Consider the following 22,101-nt stretch of genomic DNA (forward strand, 5'->3'; position numbering starts at 1 on the left):
CTTTGTACGAGTTCCTCATGGGACAGTAATTGGTGTTGTTCCAAGTCTGATTCCAGGAATGGTCCTCACGGAAATTACCTGAGGAGTCTGTTTATTGAATTCTGGTTCATCAAAGATAATTCATGAGCAGGTGCAGTAGGGACCATTGGAAAGCCAGCTTACTACGTTAACGTGCAGAGTGGATGGAGCACAGGGTTTGGAGCTGACAAGACCTGAGTTCAAATTCTGCCTCAGACGGCAGCTGTGTGACCCTGGGCAAGTCACTTAATCTCTGCCTTAGTTCTCTCATCTGTAAAATGGGGATAATAATAGCATCAATCATTCCCAAGGTGATTTTTGAGGATCAAATGAGAATATTTGTAAATTGGTTTGTAAATCTTTTTAAAGAGTGATATTATATGTGCATACCCTTTGACCCAGCAATAGTACTTCTAGGGCTGTATCCCAAAGAGATCATACAAATGGGAAAAGGACCCCCATGTACAAAAATATTCATAGCAGCTCTTTCTGTGGTGGCAAAGAATTGGAAATTGAGAGGATGCCCATCCATTGGGGAATGGCTGAGCAAGTTGTGGTATGTGAATGTAATGGAATACTATTGTGCTATAAGGAATGATGAGCAGGGGGACTTCAGAAAAACGTGGAAAGACTTGTATGGACTGATGCTGAGTGAAGTGAGTGGAACCAGGAGATCGTTGTACACAGTAACAGCTATGTTGTACAGTGACTAATATTGATAGACTTAACCCTTCTCAGCAATACAAGGATCTAAGGCATCTCCAGAGGCCTCGTGATGGAAAATGCTATCCACATCCAAAGAAAGAACTATGGAAGTTGAATTGCTATTTTTTTTTCTCTTCTGTGGAGTTTTGTTTCCTCTTTCTGATGGTTCCTCCTATTGCTTTTAATTTTTACTTACAACGTCACTAGTGTGAAAATATGTTTAATAGGAATGTAAATGTATAGCCTATATCAGATTGTGCACCATCTTGGGGAGGGTGGTGGGGAGGAAGGGGGAGAATTTTAAACTCAAGCATATGAAAGTGATTGTTGATAAATCAAAATAAATTAATAAAAATAAAAATAACGTTTGCATTTTTTTAAAAAAGAGTGATATCATGATATCAATGCTAGCTTTTCTCATTATTAATTACAGAGAACTTAGTGGAGTATATCACATCTTGAACATTAAAGCTGACTTTCTCCTCCTTTTCCCTGTTCAACCAGGATATGAACCTTGAATAGTTTCCAGGTAGATTAGACAAGACTGATATACAAATCAATTTTTTAAATGAGAATTGTGCAGAAATGTGTTGTAAAAATCAAGATTTTCTGTTGTTGTGGCAGTTGGGGTTGGGTGACTTGCCCAGGGACACACAGGTAGTAAATGTCAAGTGTCTGAGGCCTGATTTGAACTGATGTCCTCCTGACTCCAAGGCCAGAGCTGTATCCACTGCACCACCTAGCCGCACTGGAAATCAAGACTTTTACACTGTATTTTGTAACACTGTTTTTACTAAGAATAACCTTTATCTATTTCTAAACTGAAAACAGTAAGGAATTGTAAATTCAGATTTATTGCAAGTATGTATTTTTGGAATAAATGCAATATCCAGTAACATCCTTAAGTAAACTTCTTATTGCCTGTAACCCGCTCCCCCCATTTGTGTGTGTGTGTGTGTGTGTGTGTGTGTGTGTGTGTGTTTGTGAAGGACCCTTCATTCTAAGTTCCTAATTACTCTAGTCTCCAGTTAGAATTCACAAGGCTCTCATTATTCATGCACACATACAAACATCTGGTTGGGTGTGTGTGTTAAATGTCAATGTGAGAGGTGTTTCTGAACACAGAGATCAAATTTCACATCATAAATCCCTTCCTTCCCCTTAACACTGAAGCCATTGAAAAGTCCCTCATGCTTTGGGGGGATGAAAGAGAGGTCTGGGTATATTTGTACGCAAGGTTGACAAATTCTAATTTTAACAACCCTGGGGTAATGTTCCTCCAACAGCCAAACCCTGCTTGGATATTTCTTAATTTGGAAATCTGCATTAAAAAGATTTTGCCTGCAGCACAACATTAGTCTTTCATTTCCAATGCTATATATTTATGCAGACAGAGAAGGGAAAATTCTGGTCCATCTTTCTCAGCATCCTCAACTGGCCAGATTTAGGAATTCTCACAAAAGACTAAATCCTTTCAAAATTTGGAAACGTTCACCTTAAAACTCTTATCCTTTTTATAGAACTCTGTCCAGATGACCAGGCCACAAAATACAAGCAAACATTACTAACAGCATAGAAAGCACAGCGGGGGAAATGAAGGAGACCAAAAACTCTTTCTTTTCTTAGAGACACAGGATGGCATTTAACTTAAAGGTTAAGGTTTGAGGGTTAAGATTTAAGGTCTAAATTCCCTTTATTTGGGGGGCAGAGGCATCATGGGATTGTTGCTGTTACCCCCCCATTTACACAAGAGATGACAGTTTAACGAAGAGCTTCCACAGAAAGTTAGATGGACACCGAGTGTCACAGAGAGACACACACAGGGAGATCAAAGGCAGCCAGAGGCGGTCGGCTGCCTCCCTGGGGCTCAGCAGAAGCTTGCCAGTCCTGCCAAGGGAGGAGGGTAATAAGATCTTGGTAGAAATGACCTCAAAGGGCATCACGGCCTAATTTTAGAGCTGAGCCCCAGGTCCTCCGATTCTAGGGATTAGGGCCTTTCTGTGGTAACTTGCCCACACACCTTTGCCAAGGCTGAATTCTGTCCCTGTGCCCTTAATTCCGTCCCTTCCCCCTCCACCGGTCCTTAGTACAGTCTTTGCCTGCTGGCTTCTGAGCAGCTGATTACAGCATGTGACAAGCTATGCCTGTGATTCTTAGGTTCTTTCTCTGTGATTTTTCAGGTCAATTTTTAAAATAACACACACCTTCCATATTCTTCTGGCTTTTTTAATTTTTTACATTTTATTTTAATATTTCTTGCATTTTCACTGACTGTCCCCCATGCCTGGAACGTTCTGTCTCCTCATCTCCCCCTCCTGGCTTCCTTCAAATGCCAGCTAAAATCCCCCCTTCCACAGGGAGTCTTCCCCCTGCCCCGTTTTAATTCTAGTGCCTTTGCTCTGTTAGTTTCCATCTGTCCTGTCTAGAGCCGACTGTTGTTGTGTGCTTGTTGGCATCTTGTCTCCTCCATTGGACTGGGAACTCCTTGAGGGCAGGGACTGTCTTTTGCCTTTCTTTGTATCCCGTGCTTAGCACAGGGCCTTGCACTTAGTAGGTGATTAATAAATGCTTATGGACTATTTTGTGGCGTTGTTATTTTCTGTTGGCCCATTCTAATTGGCTATCCTATTTTTATACTGTATTTATGTGTGTATATGTTATACACACATATTAATCTTATTTTTAATTTTGAACATAAAAACTAAAAAAGAGCATTTTCATACACATAGAAACCACAAATTTTTATTACACAATACTTGCTTTTAAAAAAAAAGTACATAATAAGTCCTACAAGTTTCTCAGAACTACCCAGCTTGCCTGTGATTCCTTCCAAACTTTTTTTTTTTTGGCTAGGCAATGGGGTTAAGTGACTTGTCCAGGGTCACACAGCTGGTAGGTGTTATGTGTCTGAGGCTGGATTTGAACTCAGGTCCTCCTGAATCCAGGGCCAATGCTCTGTCCACTGTGCCACCTAGCTGCCCCTCAAACTTTCTTTTGTCCGTTTCAGATATAAGTGAGGTTTATCTGAGGGTGATGAAGATGATAGTGACCATTTACACACAGGACCAGCAGCTGTGTGGCCTCATTTATAGTTATAACAATAAGCTGAGTAGCTTTAGCCATACATACAACCACATTTACCTTTTCCTGATGCCTTCATTCTTACACCAGTCATTTCCAAATATACACTCCCAATGTACTGAACCTCACTACCCCAACAGCTACAGAAGACTGACTTTCTGATAGAGCATTCAACGTTCTGTACCCGCAGCCCCCTCTGTCTTCTATGGGAAGGAAAGTGGGCTTCTGTGTTTGTTTTTCGGACAAAGTCATCCGTCACTCTTCAGCTTAGTTTCTGGTGTGTGTGGCCCCACCATTTTTCAGAAGTATTTTACAGGCAGTGGAGGCGATGACAGGATAGGAAGCCTTGAGGTGGAGTCTCAAGCTAGCTGTACTGGACCTTGGCAGGCAGAAACCCCCAAAGCCATGTCACTGCCAGGGAGCAATAAGGCCAGTCCAGGCCTGACCTGAGGGCACCGTGCCCCCATGCCTTGTGGCTGACCAGGACAAAGAGGAGTTGGTATCCTTTAATCTGGCCTGGGTGTACGGGTATCTGCTAAGGCAAGATCCGAGAGCTTGTCTCTTCATCCCAGAGCCTTGTTTGAAGGACATTGGGAAGGGGAGAGGGAGGAACCATGCCTAGAACCTTGAGAGGGAGGGGAGGAGGTGGGAGGGCAGCCACGTCTCCCAGGAGAAGCTGAGATCCGCTTTATGCTTCAGGCTTTCTCACCATAGCTACTAGTTGGAGCTAAGCGGACTAGTGAAAAAAGAAAGAAGGAAGGAAGGAAGGAAAAAGCCAAATGGGACACAAAATAACTCAATTTGTTACTTTATTAAATATAATGTTTACTCAAACTATATGTAACAGACACTTAGTTTCTTGTATAAGCCTATGAGTGCTGGGCCTGGAGTCAGAAAAACCTGAGTTCAAATCCAGCCTCGGACACATAGTAGTTGTGTGACTCTGGGCAAGTCACCACTTCTATCTGCCTCAGTTTCCTTATCTGTAAAATGGGGATAATAATAACACCTACCCCTCAGAGCTATTTTATGGTGAGGCTCAAACAGTATAATACATCCTTTGCGAATCTTAAAGCACTGCATAAATGCTATCTGTTGTTATACTGAAATGTGTGTGTGTGTGTGTGTGTATGTTTGTGTTTAAGACTGGGTCTCCCTCTCTCTCCTGGGGGCTGTTCGTTCTGAACAGCAGGGGAGCTCTGACCTGCTCCGTTTCCACTCGGGTTAGGCTGCTCCTTCCCGCTCTGACCACAACCCCAGGGCCTCACTATATTAGTTTCAAACTCAGCTGCTTAGCTCACCCTCTCTCAGAATTCCCAAGCTCAAGAGATCCTTCAACCCCAGACTTCCTGGCAGCAGAGAGTACAGGCATGGACCACCACTCTCAGATTGTGTGTATTTATTTATTTACTTTTACATAAATTTATTTTGAGTTTTCAACAATCACTTCCATACACTTTTGAGTTTTAAATTTTTCTCCCCTCCTCCTCCGCCCTCCCCAAGATGGCGCACAGTATGATATAGGCTCTACATATACATTCCTATTAAACATATTTTCACATTAGTCATGTTGCAAGGAAGAATTAGAACCAATAGGAGGAACCACCGGAAAGAGGAAACAAAACAAAACAGGAGAAAAAAATAGTATAAAGTATGCTTTGATCTGCACTCAGACTCCATAGTTCTTTTTCTGGATGTGGATAGCATTTTCTATCTTGAGACTTTTGGAGATGTCTTAGATCCTTGCATTGCTGAGAAGGGCTGTCTGTCAAAGTCAGTCATCACACAACATGGCCATTACTGTGTACAACATTCTCCTAGCTCTGCTCACTTCACTGAGCATCAGTCCATACAAGTCTTTCCAGGTTTTTCTGAAGTCTGTCTGCTCATATTTCTTATAGCTCAATAGTATTCCATTACATTCATATACTACAACTTGTTCAGCCATTCCCCAATTGATGGGCATCCCCTCCATTTCCAATTCTTTGCCACCACAGAAAGAGCTGCTATAAATAATTCTGTACATGTACGTCCTTTCCCATTTTTATGATCTCTTTGGGACACAGCCCTAGAAGTATGTCAGTCATTTATTAAACCCCATCATTTGTCTGGCCACAGATCATGCCGGTCTGAAGGATTCTGTGACCTGCCTATCAATCAGGGGGTGGGTTGTCATGGAAGTGGATCTAGTCTGGAAGCCATTTTAACTCCCTCAGGATAGTACATTTCACTTAGGCCTGGGAATATACCTAGTGTTTGATCTGAACAAAGTTGGGCTTGGGTCTGTTCCCCTTTTTTGTGATCCTTTGCCCAGAGATCCTTCTTTGCCTCTCCCCCACAAGGGTGCAGGTGCCTCCCAGACGTCATATCCTTGAGCTATGGGACATTTCCAGGGTCTGTCTGACTGTAGCTGACCAGGTCAATATGAACTCAGAAGGCTTTTCCACAAGTCAGGCACAAATAGTCTGTATGAACGTTTGGAATAGAGATGCCTCTAAACTCGTGCATCTCACATTTCTTTTGTATACCAATTCTCCAAAAGCCGCCCACTCTTTTCTAATCTGCTGTTGCCGACTGTGTGTCGGCTCAGTTTTCCCTCCAAGAAGGCAACAAAGTGTTCTCACCTGGAGAAGCATTCTAATCTGCTAACATTCAGTCTTCTGGTAGTTGTCTTTCTGTGGAGCCACCACTTCTGTTGAATGCGGAGGTTCAGCTTGGGGAGGATAAGTCTATGATTGGTCTAGCACTCTGTGCCACACATTACCTTACTCAATCTCACATCCTGTCTCTTCTCCTTACAATGACATAGTCTATGAAAAGCCAAAAGGGTGCCTCCACACAGTTTTATCGCATTTAGGGATGACAGTGCTGGTGATGAGATGGTCACGAGATGCACGTCTTCATTAGTAAGTGACTATTTGTTTCCAACTCCTTCCTTCCAAGGACTCCCTGCCGCGTCTGATAGTCTGAGCCTCTTCTAGCATTAAAGTCACCCAGAATCATAAGAATGTCCTCTTTAAGCACATTGATGAGGAGGGTCTCCAGGTCTCCATAAAATTTTTCTTCAACCTCATCAGGGTTCATCATAGTGAGAGTATAGGCACTTCATGAAGATGGTGGTATGGAGCTTTCCTGCAAGCAGCAATCACATTATCATGAGCCTGTCATTCATTCCTTTTGGGAGGCATACAAGCTTGTTGACTAGATTAGTTTTGACTGCAAATCTTGCCAGCTTCACAGCACTCCCCATCACCATGGCCCCGCCAGAAAAACATGTACCCAGCTCCAACTTCGGTAAGCTGGCCTTCATTTGCCGGCCTTGTTTCACTCAGGGCTGCTCTTTGGATGTGATACCTGCCGAGTTCTCTTGCAACAAGAGCTGTTTGTCTTTCAGGTCTGCCGGATTTTGTGTGATCTGTAAGTGTGCACACATTCCATGTGCCAATGGTGAATGGAATCGTCTTTGCATGTTTTTGTGTGTGTTTCGACCACAGGGTAGGAGACTCACTTGCCGAGGTAAGCAGCCAGGGTTGGGTGAAGCAGACAGTTTAGAGACAACTTTTCTAGCCTCTTTCTCACACCAGGAGGTGAACAGTGTAGTGTGGTCCTTAAAAGGCTGCTCAGACACCCCGGGGCTGCCCAATCCCACTGTTGCTTCAGTACATCAGGAAGACAAAAGTCAAGACTACTGGCTGGGTTCAAACCCTGCCTCTGCCGGACATGTCACTGTGAGCCCGGGATGGGGGTGGGGGGGTGGGGTAAGACCCTGGCATTCAGAAGAGGGAGATCAGGACCCAGAAGACCAGGGAAGACAAGGCTGGGAGATGGGCTGGGCAGCAGCCTCACCTCTGATTGGGTCACAGATGAGACCCGCCCCCGCATCCTGGCCAATGGGCGCTAGAGCTGTGAAACTGTTCAGAGGCCAGGGGCAGGTTCCGCGCATGCTCCACAGAGCCCCTGCCCATCCTGGCTTAGGGCCCTAGAGAGCCCCTCTGGACAATGCATCCCCATCTTTCTGAGTCGCGAGGATGCGGGGGATGTCCAGGCTGCCCGGTCCCCTCTCGCTCCCCAGATCCTCTGCCCCTGACGTGATCGGCTTATTTTGTTGAAGCGGATTTGTCGCCTGGGCCGAGGCGGGTGGCTGCGGAGCATGCGTAAGAGTCACTCCTGGAGCCCGAACTACGCTTCCCAAAAGGCCTTGCGGGGCAGGACTTCGCGTCCCACGTGATTCCCTTCGCGCGCTTTTTACCGGAACCGGAAGTTGCCACTCTTGAGCTGTGCACTTGCTTCGGATCTTGCTGTGGGAGCCCCAGAGAGGGTTACCCCAAAGGGGGCGGCCCCCGAAGACGCCGCCCGTGGTGTGGAAGCATGTAAGATCCTCGAGGGGAGCTCCAGCGCCCTGGGAACGGCCCCCAGCCCGTGTCCCCTTCACGTCAGCAGCTCCTGATTCCTGCCGCCTAGACCCTGGAGCCCCTCCCCCTTGGGACCTCACCTCCCCTTTGGCTCCTGCCCCGGGGCCCCGCCTTCCCGGACCCTGCATCTCCCCCCTCCTCTCTGGGCCCCCCAGCCCCTTCCCCATGGCCCCCTTGGACCCCAGAGCCCCTCTCTCCGAAGCCCGAGTGACGCCCCCCCAGAGTCCCCTCTGGACTCGATGCGGGGGGAGCCGCAGAGATGGGTTGGGTCTCAGAACCGAGGGGCATCGAAGTTCCTCTCTGTCCCCTTCTCATCCCCAGCGCTGTCGCCCCTCCCCGGCTGCTGGGAGCTCTGAGGAGGCAGAAATGGCCTCTGGACTCCTGACAGCCAGCGCCCGCCAGGTGAGTGGGAGGAGCCTCCTTGGAACGTCATTCCCTGGTGTCCTGGGAGGAATTGACTGCGTACGGGACCCCGGGGCCTTCGCGGCATCGTTTACGTGGATTTGGACAGGACGAGTCAGTCCATGCGTAGCCAGTGTTCTGCCCCTACCGTGAGCCAGGCTCGGTGCCGGGGCAGGGATCCGAAGGGAAAAGGGAGCCTCTGTTATGGAGGAGTTTTAAATCTTGGGAGGCACATGCAAGTGTGAAAGGACTTGGGTCCTTTTTAAGCCAAGATTTCATCAGTCAGTCAGTAAACGTTTATTTCAACTACCATCGCTTTGTTCCTGGCGTTTTCTCTCACTGTCCCCATGCCTGGAACGCTGTCCCTCAACTCTGCCACTAGGTTCCCTCATTTCCTTTAAGTCCCAACTAAATTCCTACCTTCTACTGGAGACCCTTTCCCAGTCGGCCGTATTCAAGTACCTTCCCTCTATTAATTATTTCCTATTTATTCTTCCTAGATCCATCTATGCATGTATATGTGTGTGTGTGTAGACACACACACACACACGCACATATATATGTATACACACATATATATGCATGTATGGGTATATCTCTCCACAGACACACTTTATATCTTGGTTGTACACAGTTGTTTTCATGTTTTCTCTCCTAATCGATCGTGAGCTTTTCAAGGTCATGGATTGTATTTTGCTTCTCTTCATTTCCCCAGTGGTTAGCATAGTGCCTGGCTCATACGAGGTGCTTAATAAATGCGCATTGAATGATTGACTTTGATTTAGTAAAAGTCAGCGATGTGACATGGTCAAATAAAAGCTAATTCTGGTACTAAGAGACGTAGTGTCTAGAATGGCAAAGGTCGTGTGTTTATGCTTTGTCTTGGTCATGTCACATCTAAGATATTTTTTCATTCTGATCAACTGTGTTTTAGGGCAGGGGTCCTTAACCTGGGGTCTGTGATTTTTTTCAAAATATATTTTGGGGGCAGCTAAGTGGCGTAGTGGATAGTGCACTGGCCTTGGAGGCAGGAGGACCTGAGTTCAAATCTGGCCTCAGACACATGACACTTACTAGCTGTGTGACCCTGGGCAAGTCACTTAACCCCATTGCTTAGCCAAAAAAAAAAAAGGTCAGCTAAAAATATATTTTGATAACTGTTTCAATACACTTGGTCTCCTTTGTAGTCTTATGTATTTTTCTTTATGTATTTAAAACATTTTGAAAATAGAGGTCCATAGGCTTCACTGTAGATGATTCAAAGTAGGAGAGGTCCAGGACACAAAACACGGCTAAGAACCTTTGTTTGAGGGTGTTCTGTTTTAGGAAAGATAGAGAAGCCTTTGGTGGAGGGCATGATAGGCGAACAGCTGGTCCCCTATGTGAAGGGCTGTCACATGGAAGGATGAACCTTGTTCTCCCGGGCTGCAGAGTGAGAGGCTAAGAACGTTGGCAGGAAGCTGTGGAGAGGCAGGTGAAAGATGTCAGTTGGTTAAAATCAAGATAAACATCCTGACAGGGCCCTCCAGAAGTTCAGTGGGCACTTGGGAGGTGTTGGCAGTCCTCTCCAAGCACCCGCTCAGCCAGGGACTGGAGGACCGTATCTTGAAGAAGTCCCAGGAGAGGATTTTGGTCAGGTTAGGCTAGAGGGCCTCTCAGCTGCTCGTTGGGATGATGAGCGCCCATGCCCGTGTTTGGTGAGGCTGTTGTGAAGAAAGGACTTTGTAATCCACAAAGTACAATCTCTCTACTAGCAGCTTTGATGCTGCTTCTGCATAGCTTCCTTTGATGGTCTGTGTTCCAACCAGAATGTTCCCGCAAGAATTCCAGAGTGTAATGCCCTTCCTCATCATCTCCACCTCTTACACTCTTTCTTCAAGACTCAGTTCAGGCTTTCCCTCCTCCACGTGCATGTAGCTTCCTCTGCAGATTTGCCAGGTACTCGTGCTTTCCCCTCTGAAATTACTGAGTTTTTTGAGTTTTCATTTCTGTCAGTATTTAGGGTGCAGGCATCCCCTTCTCCTCCAGGATGATGAGGCTGCTTGCAGACAGCTTTTGACTTGTTTCTGTCTTTACATCCCCAGTGTGTAGCCCCGTGCCTGGCACTCAGGCCAGACCAGCATTCAGAATGCTTACTGAATGAGCAAGTGAATAAATGACGCGTGATTGACAGTCTAGTTCAAACTTAGGTACATCGTAGGTGCTCAGTAAGTATTTGACTTGGAACACATTGAAGTTTGCACATTGAGAACCTCTCCTATCAGTTCCTGGACAACCACATCTTTCTTCCCTAGGATAGTCCTTGAGGACCCACAAATGTGTCCAATGTTTCAGGAATTGTTAACGTTCAGAGATGTGGCTGTGGTCTTCACCCCGGAGGAGTGGGGACACCTGCGCCCTGCCCAGAAGGAGCTGTACAGGGACGTGATGCTGGAGAACTACAGGAACCTGGTCTGCCTGGGTAAGCGCGGTGTCCCCTCTGCCTCCGAATCTGCCTGTTGGAAGGGCTTTGCTTTCTTCCTTAGTACATGTTCTGGGCTTTCTGGAGTGTCCTTTACTTCACATCTTGCCTAACAGTTATTAATCCTTTTGGCCAAACGCCAGGGTTTTCGCCTGTTGCCAGGGAAGAGGCCTTTGTTTTATACAGCCATCAAGTGGTTGGTTGTATGACCCTTGAGGTTGTACCTCCCTTTACTCTGTTCCCTCAGGTCAAAGTTTCTCCCCCGGGGAGTTCTCTGAAGACATGAACGATGTGTGTTCTGTTAGCATGATACAAATCTGGTCTGTGACCTCCTTCCCCATGCTTCCAGGTAACAGGAAGGGAGCATCTTCCAGCAATCCTTTGTCGTACCCTGTGGGCCTTCCTGGCATGCTCACTTTTCCCAAGAGAGAGAGAAAGGACATAGGAGGTGCTTAATAAATGTTTGTTGGGCTGGATTGAATTCTGAGATAGTTATCTGAACCCGGCACTTTTCTGTTTCCAATAAATAGGACTCGTCATTTCCAAACCAGATGTGATAGATCAGTTAGAACGAGGAGGGAAACTGTGGATGCCAGAGGGAGATGTCTTAAGAAGCACCTGTCCAGGTAAGTGAGTGAGTGACCATAACGTACAACATCACGACCGGTTGTTAACAGGAAGCACGTTTAAAATGTGGATCCAGGAAATTGCCCGTGATTCCCTCCCCAGGAATGTGGGGAAGAGCTGACCTCCGGCCGGAGAGCCTTCCTAGAGCCCCGTTCCTTCTCGCTGTTTTCCTGTTGTGTATCCATTGTGCGTTTGTACTACCAGGAGTCCCTGTTGCATCTCTCTTGCTTTGCATTATTTCATAAAGGCTCGTCCACATCTCTTTGTGTTCTCCAACCAGTCAGCTTAAGGAGTGTGGACTAGCATTTATGGTAACAATTTGCCCGACATTACTTAACCATTCCCTACTTGGACATTTCTTTCAGTTCCCAACACTTTGTGTTGGTTTTGTTCCAGTTCAGTGATATCATTTGATAGGAAATTCCTGATGCTGCATCTCCTCCATCCCTGCAGTCATGAGAATCTTTATGTAGCTAGCTCAAAAAAACAAGTTATATACCGAACACTTATTATTTTGTCACTTTCACTGCATATTGCCAGAGTACTCACCTTACAATTTCTACAAGTTTTAAATTCTACCATAAATGAATGAGTGTACCAGTTTCTACAACCCTGGCATTGAGTTTTGTTGCTTCTAATTTTCTCTGCCAATATATTGGGCATAAGGATCCTCAGAGTTGTTCTAATTCGTGCCTCTGATTAAAAGTAAAGTCGAGCAGTTTTTCAGTTGACTTTTAAGTTTGTCTTTCCCCTTTTGAAATTTTCTGTTCATATTCTTTGACCATTTATCCATTGTAGACTGGCAGTTCTTGTAAATTTTTAATATTTCCTTATGCATTTAATAATACCATATATCTGACCCCTGACAGTTACTAACTATGTGACTGTGGGCCTTATCAATTTTTCTTTCTCAGCCTTAGGCAACCAATATTCTTAAATTATAGATGGGTTGCAGCCAGTATTGGTGGAGGAAAGTAGTTTCCACACTTAATGAAATAATAGGTCTTTGAGATATTGACTTTACATATTTTACATGTGAAATTATTCTTCTTGTATGTGCCATCAACAACACTGTGAGAATATTTGAATCTAAGATATGAACCTTTGTTTCAGGGAGAAGTTTGAGGACATTAAGAGAATTTTTCGTTTCCCAAAGTCTTTTCAGCCTTTTCTCCTTTTCAGTTATTGGCCCAACTTAATATCCTTTTGCTGTGTCCATCCCTCCAAGATATGAATAAATATGTAAGGTCCCAAAAGACTTACTGTAGTTTTAAGCTTTAAAGCTGTATTGTTGGATAACATCTGTAGCTCGTCCATCTAACTGCGTGTTAGGGTGTGGATGATAGGCGTTCTTCATCCACCTGGTCTGCCCTGCATGGGTAGGTAGGCCAAACTCTGAAATGATTAAGGATCTTATCCAGGAGTCTCTCTAGTATTCTGGGACTTGATGACATGAGCACATGTGAAAAAATGAGCATCTAGAGTGTTTCACTGTTTATAGAAAATCCCTCCTCAGCTTGGTCTTTGCTCTGGGTCTCCCCCACAGTAGTAGCGAGCCCTTTTGACAAGCATTAGTCTCCCTCTTCTGCTTGCTCTGCTACTCACAGAATTTCAGAGTTGGCAGGGACTTCAGCAGCCATCTATTCTAATGCATGTGGGAGAGGAGACCTCACCACAACATGTCTGACAAGTAGCCAACTCTTTAATAATTGTATTTCCTGAATAAATGTATGTTTATGAGTTTTCTAACTAAAAAAAGACCTCCTCTCCATTACATCCTTCAAGGAAAACAATCGTCTTATTTTTATTGATCCATTTTATTTTTACTTCATATTTGTTTCTGAATAAACCTCTTCCCACTTCTCTACCAAACAAGCTTTCCCTTATAAGATGAAAACAAAAAGGAAAAAGAGCAGTTCACAACTAACATTCTTACCCTTTGGTATCATATATGTATATACTATTCCACACCTGGAATCTCCCACCTCTTCAGTACAGGGAGGGAGGTGCATGTGCTCAGCTCTTCTCTGGGGCTGTCGTTGGCCATTCAAATTGCACGTTAGGTTGCATTTTTGTAGTTACTGTGTGTTTTGTTCTCCTTACTCCCTCTAACACAGGCCTGCACAGCTTGTGCTTATGGCCCTTGGGGCACTTACAGGATTTCCTCTGCAGACAAGGGATGTTTTCTTCTACATTTTTCAGGGTGCGTGGCATCTTTTGGTGTGCTGCAAGCGGCCTGAGGGCTGTAAGTTGTGCAGACCTGCTCAAACGGTTCACATACTTCTCTGAATTCTTCATGTTTGTCATCTTTTACATGAAGTCAGATCCTTTTATAGGAATGTACTTCAGCCATTCCCCGGTAGAACCTACTGATTGTCTTCCGTCAGAACAATGCTGGTGTGCTTATTTTGAGAAATGATGAAATGTCCTTTCTGTCTTTGACTTTCCTGTGAGTGTTGGTTTAAGCATCAGTGTAAAAGCTTTTCATGATACACAAAAATAATGCTGCATCATATATTGTGTATTTTATTGTTTGGTGGTCTTTACTGATGGAGGACGTAGAAGATAGGACCAAGTGTAATGCAGGAAGAAATGGAATATTTACACTTTTCTCTCTTTCAGGCTGGGAGAGAAGGCCTGAAATCAAACAGTCAGTCCCAAAGCTGGACATTTCTTTGGATGAGTTATTCCAGGAAAACCTCGTAAGGGATGGTACTTGTGCCTCCGAGTTGAGACAAACCTGGGAATGTGGTTCCCAGTTAGAGAGGAAACAGAGCAGTGAGGAAAAATCTCACGGATGTAGTGAATGTGGCAAGGCCTTCAGCCGGAAGACGCATCTAACTCAGCATAGGAGAATTCATACTGGAGAGAAACCTTATGGATGTAGTGAATGTGGGAAATTCTTTAGCCGGAGGACAAATCTTACACGCCATCAGAGCATTCATATTACAGAGAAACCTTATCAGTGTAATGAATGTGGTAAGGCTTTCTGCCAGACCAAAGAACTTACTCGACATCAAAAGATTCATACAGGAGAGAAACCTTATGAGTGTAATGAATGTGGGAAGGCTTTCTTTCAGAAGAGAGACCTTACTCAACATCAGAATGTTCATACTGGAGATAAACCTTATACATGTAATCAGTGTGGCAAGATGTTTCGACACAGTACAGTTCTAATTGGGCATCAGAGAGTTCATTCTGGAGAGAAGCCTTATGAATGTAAGGAATGTGGGAAGTCTTTTACTTGGAGAACATATCTTACTCGACACCTGAGAGTTCACACTGGAGAGAAACCTTTTCAGTGTAATGAATGTGGGAAGGCCTTCTTTCAGAAAAAAGAACTCACTCGACATCAAAGGATTCACACTGGAGAGAAACCTTATGAATGTAATGAGTGTGGGAAGGCTTTCTACCGGAGGACAGACCTTACTCAGCATCAACGCGTTCACACTGGAGAGAAGCCTTACCTGTGTAAAGAATGTGGGAAGGCCTTTAACAGGAACACACACCTTACCCAACATCAGCGAATCCACAAGGGAGACAGACCTCATCAATGCACACAATGTAGGAGGGCGTTCTTTCAGATAAAGGAACTTGTTAGACACCAGAGAATTCACACTGGAGAGAAACCTTATGAATGCACAGAATGTAGGAAAGCCTTCTTCGAGAAAAAAGAACTTAACCGACACCAGCAGATTCATTCTGGAGAAAAACCTTATGTGTGTGTAGAATGTGGCAAGTCTTTCCTCCGAAAGACACATCTTAGTGTGCACCAGAGAGTTCACACTGGAGAGAAACCTTATCAGTGTGGTGAATGTGGGAAGGCTTTTTGTCAGAGCTCAGCTCTCAATCTACACCGGAGAATTCACACGGAGAGAAACCTTATCAGTGTAGTCAATGTGGGAAGGCTTTTTGCCAGAGCTCAGGTCTTCACCTACACCAGAGAGTTCACACTGGTGAGAAACCTTATGAATGTAATGAATGTGGGAAGGCTTTCTGCTTGAACACAGCTCTTACTGTGCATCAGAGAGTTCACACAGGAGAAAAACCTTATGAATGTAATGAATGCGGGAAATCCTTCATTCGGAGGACTCACCTTACTAGACATCAGAGGGTTCACAATGGAGAGAAGCCTTATGAATGTAATAAATGTGAAAAGTCTTTTAGCCAGAGGTCACATCTTACTAAACACCAGAAAGTTCACACTTGAGAGTTTGATGAATAATGAACGGGATGGGGAAAGCCTTCTCTTAGGAGTATAGTTTTTTGTTTACACTAGAAATCTTTTGAATGTATAAGGAATGTAGGAATTTGACATCATGTAATACTGGAGAGAAGCCTTAATAATGTAAAATCTTCTGAAGATCATGGATGTCAGATTTTAAGCATTGCACACACTTAGCTAAAATTAGTAGAGCGCTAAGGAAAAGGAAACCTCAGAGAGAGATCTCAAATTTTCCATAGTGGTTGTTCTATAGTGGTTTTGTCTGCTCAAGTCCTCAAGCACTTCTCTTCTCCATTCCCATGTTTATTTCAGGTGGCAAGCTATTTTCTTAAAAATTTTGGTAAATCCCACAAATTCTCTCTCAATTTCTCTATAAATTCAGAATCACTGTCTGTTTTTTTTCCCCCTTTTTATCACATAGAAAGCTGTTTTAGATTCCTAAATATAGGTAGGAAGGGATCACAGGAATCACATGATTCAGCCCTCTCTTTTTATAAGATTGAGGACACGGGCCCAGAAGGTTATATGACTTTTTCAAGGTCACATAATAAGTGGTAAGAGGTTTCAACTCCAGGTCCTCTGACAGCCCATGGTACCACACAGCCCCTTCTCTTTGGTAAGGCTTCTTTGCCTATGCCCTTGCTTAAATTTCTCCCTCATGTTCTAGACCTTATTCTAGAAATAATTCCCTCTGAAGCATCTTCAGTCTTTCCACTGGCTCCTTGTCAGCTGCTAATAGACATGTTTTTGTCTCATTGCAGGATGTCCTAGCTCTGCCTTCCTTGGTTAACAATTGATTATTTCTAGCTGTTTGAATGGGAGGAAGCAGTAGAATAGTTCACCCCTCTCCCACTTGTCTCCTGCCGGCATAGGAATGTTGGGATGTGTGTGGCTGGGTGTCCCCGAGAGATCCCGGGGACTGGACTGATAGAGGCTGACTTCTGTGTCAGGCTGTGCTTTCACTTGTGTTACCTCCTGGCAGAGCTACCAGCAGGAGGTTGCAAATGCAGAGAGGGAGGTGTGGCATTGAGTTACAGCTTTGGGCCTTAGCATTAGAGCAGGTGGCTAGAAGTGTGTGACCTAGTTTGACTAAAAGCAATAGGTAGGGCTGCTGTAGTTTTTCTCTTTGGCCTTATTTCATGTCTACTCCCTGCTGTCTGCTGAGGGAGCAAGAACTCAGTGACTTCCCCTCTTCCTTGTTTACTTGCAAGGTCAATGGGCACGTGGAGATGCTGCTTCCATCTTCTGAGCTGAGTGGAGAAGTAGATCTGTTTCTCATTTTCTCCCTTTCTTTTCCTCTGCTTCCCTCCTTTCTTTCCAGACTCCTCCTTCCTGCCCCCAACATGAATCCTCTCTACCAGTTCTGGAACCATGATCGAATCTGCTCTGGCATTGTTCTGGCCTCCAAGGGCCAGTGTGCTCCCCTCTGGCACCATTGAGCTCTGCTGTAACCAAGGTGCCCCTTTGTGGCCACTGCCCCACTATATGTGCTTTCTCAGTATCCCACTGGAATGTAAGCTTGTTGAGGGCAGTGTCTCTTGTTTTCTGAGTTATCTTCCCAGTGCATAGTATGGCACTTGGCATTTAATAAATGCTGTTTCATTCATTCAGTTCCCCATTCCCTTGAGGTAAAAGTTTCCCAAGTTCCGGCATCTGGCTCTCGTATTCCATACTTTCTGTTGAGACTCTCCCATAGTTAAGGTAACCAAGGTATATACTTGTCTAAGGGGCCAGGATTGAGGAAGAAATCAGGAAAGGGGCTTGGACAGCAGCTGAGTGATCTCATAGAGTCATAACCCAAACCTTCCCAACCTCAGCCATGCACACACAGAGTTTGTTTTAGTGATGTCCTTTTTGCACTAATTTCTCTACACACACCACACATCGAACCCTCATAACAAAGGACGAGCAAAAATGAACGCTTCTGAGAGTGTGTTCAACGTTCTTCACCTGCAACCCCTCCCCCTCTCTACCAAGGGGAGGAAAGTGGGTGTATTTTGTTGTTTTCTCCAAGTTTTGCCATTCTAAAATTTCTGTCAGAAGTATTTTATCTCAGAAAATACAGATAATGGACTGGTAGTCCTTGAAGTGAAACTTCAGACCAGACTCAATGGTTATCAACAGGCAGGGTTCTTTTCCCCGGGAGTCCAACTGGTCACAAAAGTAGGGAGCAGTTAGGATGATCAGTGCCTGAACTGAGGAAACTATTCACAAGTATGGTACTCCTGACTAGAATAGCAGAAGTTGTATTGTTAAAAGTAGACTGGGGCAAATCCCAGAATATGCAGGTGTGTGCCAGAGCTATTCTAATAATGAGAAATGGTGGAAGCAGGGTATCCTGCATCATTGAGTTACCTTTGGAAGGGGTGAGGGAGGAGCCGTGCATGTGGACGAAAGAATGGTAGAATGGTAGAGAATACTGAATGTGAAGTGCTGTATTTTAAAGGAAGAAATTTTATGTATGGTTTATGTTGCAAGCTTATTCCTCACTGCTGCTAGCAGGAGCTAAGTGGACCAGGCACATACTTAGATAAATCTAGGGTTCATCTACATTATTCCCTGACCTCCAGTAACCTTGGTTAAGGAGGAACAAATCTCAGGTTCCCCTGTCACCTTTCAGCAGAGTGCTTTTTGCTGTATGGGTGTAGGAGATGCCTGTTGAAACTCTTGCTCATGCAGTGGTAGTTCTTTTGTAATAGTAATCTTAGAGAGTTGCTTGGGATGCTGAATGCATAGCTGACTTGCTCATGTTTGCACAACCAGTATGTATCAGAGGCAAGAGTGGAAGCCAAGTCCTCCAAGGCTGGTCTTCTGTCCCCTACACCAAAAAGCATGGATTTTTAAAAGATAACAGTTAAAAGTTGAATCCTCATACTCTGTGTAATGAAGGTGAGTATCTTTGTGCTCGTTCACGAGGTTAAGATTGAATTATCACTGTCATTGTAGGCTGTGTGTTAGTGTTGTGTTGATTTTTCCCAACAATAATGCAACAGGATTTTATGGGTGGAAAACCACCAGTTAAAACTGTGAATGGTAATGGTCTGAATTCAACCTGAAAAATGAAGCAAGTTGCAGGATACATAAGAAGACAACACTATATTGCTTAAAAATAACAACTAAAACAGAGATTTATATATACAAATAATGCTTAAATCTGGTTTGCCTCAAATGAATTGTAAACAGCGGGAGTTGCAATCATCACTTCTGATAAGGCAAAAAATTGTTCATGTTCTAATGCATAAAGAACTCAATCAAAAGTAGAAATGTTAAATACTTTTTAAATCTTTCTTATTTGGACTTGTGATTTCCTCAGAGAATTCCTTAGTGTGTAAACTCCCTCCACTAAAGCAGATTGGGAACTCAGCTGTAGTTTGTAGTGGCTTGAGGCAGAATTTAACATTTGCTCAGAGTCACTCAGCTAGTGTGTCAGATGTAGGACTTGAATCCAGGTCTTAACTCTAAGACTGTCTCTCTATCCATGTTTGTCTCAGATCATGACACAATTAAAAATTATAACTGACAAGTTAAAATATGAACAAAGGGTATAGACTTAAATGGAACTTAATGACAAGTATTGAGCAGGTCAAAGACCAAACCACAGAAACAATAAAAACATTGTACAAGAGTGACGTGGGCATGTGGTGAGAACAGTATCCGAAGACTGTCCCAGGCAGATTAGGCCAGCTCTTCCTTCCAAGTTATTGACACCGCCCTCAATTCAGTTCTCTCAGAGGACTAAGGCTTTGGCTGTTGATAGAACTTTGAAGTCACCTTTGTGCAAAAACCGTCCAGGACACTTGGAGCTATCAGTCTTCCCCCAGGATTCTGACTACACCCACAGAGGAGACCTGTGCCCAAAGCTGTAACCTTGAAGAATAATTTTCCCCTGCTCTGAATGCTCTTCCCTTCCTGTGGCTAAGTAAATCTATTGTTAACTGTTGATGACCTTCCGGGCTCTCCTTTTGTCCCAGTCTTGGACCAGAACCGCCACCGCAGCCTGCCTGTAAACTCTGGCCTGTTATAGACCACGTCGCACGATTTGTGTCGGATGGCTAAAGCTTCCCACCTGTCTGCCCCAGCCATTTGGTGGTGCTTCTTGCTCCCCCAAGCCACAACCTGCTGACACGGACTAGAATTCCCCTCCCTCCCTTGGCTGCATTCCGTTTCCACCTGAAGTACTCGTCCCCAGTAGTTGTCTCTGATTACGGATAGTAGAGCTCCATTCTTTTACCTTCATCCTTAGAAAGGAGGTCAGCTTGTACTTTGTGCTTGGCCGTAGTTACCTTCCTTTGGGCAGAACACCCTCAGGTAAGGGAGAGGGGAGAGGAGGACGAGCTGAGTTTTCCAACTGGAAGTGGCCAGCTGGGTCTCCATTCAGGCAGCTTGGACTGCTTACAGGCTGTGGTTTGACTTTTGTTCTTGAAGAGGACCGTGACATCGGGGAATTGATGATGTGACTTGAAATTGACTGATTAGTCCCCTCCCCTCCCCTCTCCTCTCCTGTCCTCTCCGTTACCTGAGGGTGTTCTGCCCAAAGGAAGGTAACTTTTGATGGCCAAAAGCTGCCTAGTTACTTTGGGGTTTACTGGTTAGATTTCTTTCTCAAAGACCGAGTCTTAAACCTTATTCAGTCTGGATCTCATGAATTGGACAGCAATAAGTCCCTGCCCAAGCACCACTTAATGGTTACTTTTGGGGCCCTTCTGGCTCACAGTTGTGAGAGATGGCCTGAAGTGCAGTTTCCTCAGGCCTAAGTTTCATTCTTCTAGAAAGCCCTGACTTAAGCTTCCCTTCCTCCAAATCCATGTCAGCACAGGCTACTCCTGGTCACTTTTGCTTCCTGGTACATGCATGCATCTAAGCTCCCAAATATGGGTATGTTTGCTTCTGTTGGGTATTAGTTGCCACGTTTAGATTGTCCGCCTTGAGTACCCAGCCAGTGGGGGAAAGAGGTAAGAGAGTGGGAGGGGGCACGTTAGGACTATAAAACTTTGCTTTTCACAGCCAGCAGGCCACTGCTTGAGCGATAGAGGCTGTGCCCTTTCTCATGAGAAAGAATAAAGACCTTTTCTGATCTCTGATTCAGACTCCAAACTCTTGATTTGGGTGGTCACCATCCCACACAGAGTGAATGTAAATAGTAACTGTTTCTTTTTTGCCCAGCAACCCTAAGGATCTTCCCCTCCCCATATTTACTTATTTATCTATCTATCTATCTGTCTGTCTGTCTGTCTATCTATCTATTAATTAAAAGCCATCCCTTAACTCACTTCTTAAAGAGGCCTGTTCACCGAATGGGCGTTGCCTCACTCAAAGTGAGAACCTGAAAAGACCTTGCTTCAAATGTCCGGGGTCTCCCACTGCATCCTGGGCCATCTCCAGTCATCCTGATCTGGATCTGGCCGCTGGACCCGGATGGCTTTGGAGGAGCGAGTGAGGCTGGTGACCTTGCACAGCGCTGCCTCCCTCAGATCAAAGTCAGTTGCAAGTCGTGTCATCTGCCTGATGTCATGGTCCTCTTGGAGAACAAATGACAGGTTACCTGCAGCCACGACTTGTACAGGGGCGTCTGGTGGTGCAGTGGCGAGAGCACTGGGCTTGGGGTTGGGGAGATCTGAGTTCAGCTTTGAGGCCACACTCGCTGTGTGACCCTGGGCAAGTCACTTAGCCTCTGCCTCAGTTTCCTCAGCTGTAAAATGGGAATAATAAAAGGGAGCTCCTAATAGTACCTGTCTTTCAGGGGTGCTGTCAGGCTAAAATGAGATTTTTTTAAGTGCTTAGCACAGTGCCTGGCACAGAGGATAAACGCTATACAAATGCTAATTCCCTCCTCTCCCTTTCCCTACTTCGTGCTTATGTCATTGTTCATGGCATCTACAGAGGATGCATTCTGAAAGTTACTGCAAAATTTCGTGCCCTCCTTCTATTGCTTGGAGCAAGATCTTTCCTCTCCTCCTCCTTGGTAGAGGTCTTGTTACCTGAAAGCCTCATTTCCGCTGCATGAGGCCACTTCATTCTATTGTTTTGTGAATCGATTTTTTCAATGACTAGGAATTTATGGGTTTTTTTCTTTTCTCTCTCTCCTACCTCTTCTCCAACTGGGAAAAAAAAAGAGAAAGGAAAACCCTTGTTACAGATACTCATGTTGACCAAAAATGTGTGTCTCACAG

The 22,101-nt window shown here is 44.7% G+C and overlaps 2 protein-coding genes across 2 annotated transcripts in view; both read left to right on the plus strand.

Annotated features, from left to right (window-relative positions):
* LOC110215199 (uncharacterized) overlaps positions 1-21,012 on the plus strand; it is a 61,050-nt gene extending 40,038 nt beyond the window's left edge. Inside the window, 2 exon segments of the mRNA XM_078154477.1 lie at positions 14,486-15,576; positions 15,579-21,012. Coding sequence (XP_078010603.1) covers positions 14,486-15,576; positions 15,579-15,916 — 1,429 coding nt within the window. The 3' untranslated portion in view covers positions 15,917-21,012.
* Positions 7,754-12,964, plus strand: LOC110215198 (zinc finger protein 69 homolog B-like). Its single transcript, XM_020996465.2, has 4 exons — positions 7,754-8,618; positions 10,953-11,079; positions 11,610-11,705; positions 12,820-12,964. Exons 1-4 carry the CDS (start codon positions 8,382-8,384, stop codon positions 12,903-12,905), a joined length of 546 nt encoding a protein of 181 aa, XP_020852124.1. The 5' UTR covers positions 7,754-8,381; the 3' UTR covers positions 12,906-12,964.
* Positions 21,013-22,101: the final 1,089 nt, after the last annotated feature.

Source organism: Phascolarctos cinereus, unplaced genomic scaffold, assembly GCF_003287225.1.
Source record: "Phascolarctos cinereus isolate Bilbo 61053 unplaced genomic scaffold, phaCin_HiC Scaffold_4;HRSCAF=312, whole genome shotgun sequence".
In the NCBI taxonomy this organism is placed as follows: domain Eukaryota; kingdom Metazoa; phylum Chordata; class Mammalia; order Diprotodontia; family Phascolarctidae; genus Phascolarctos; species Phascolarctos cinereus.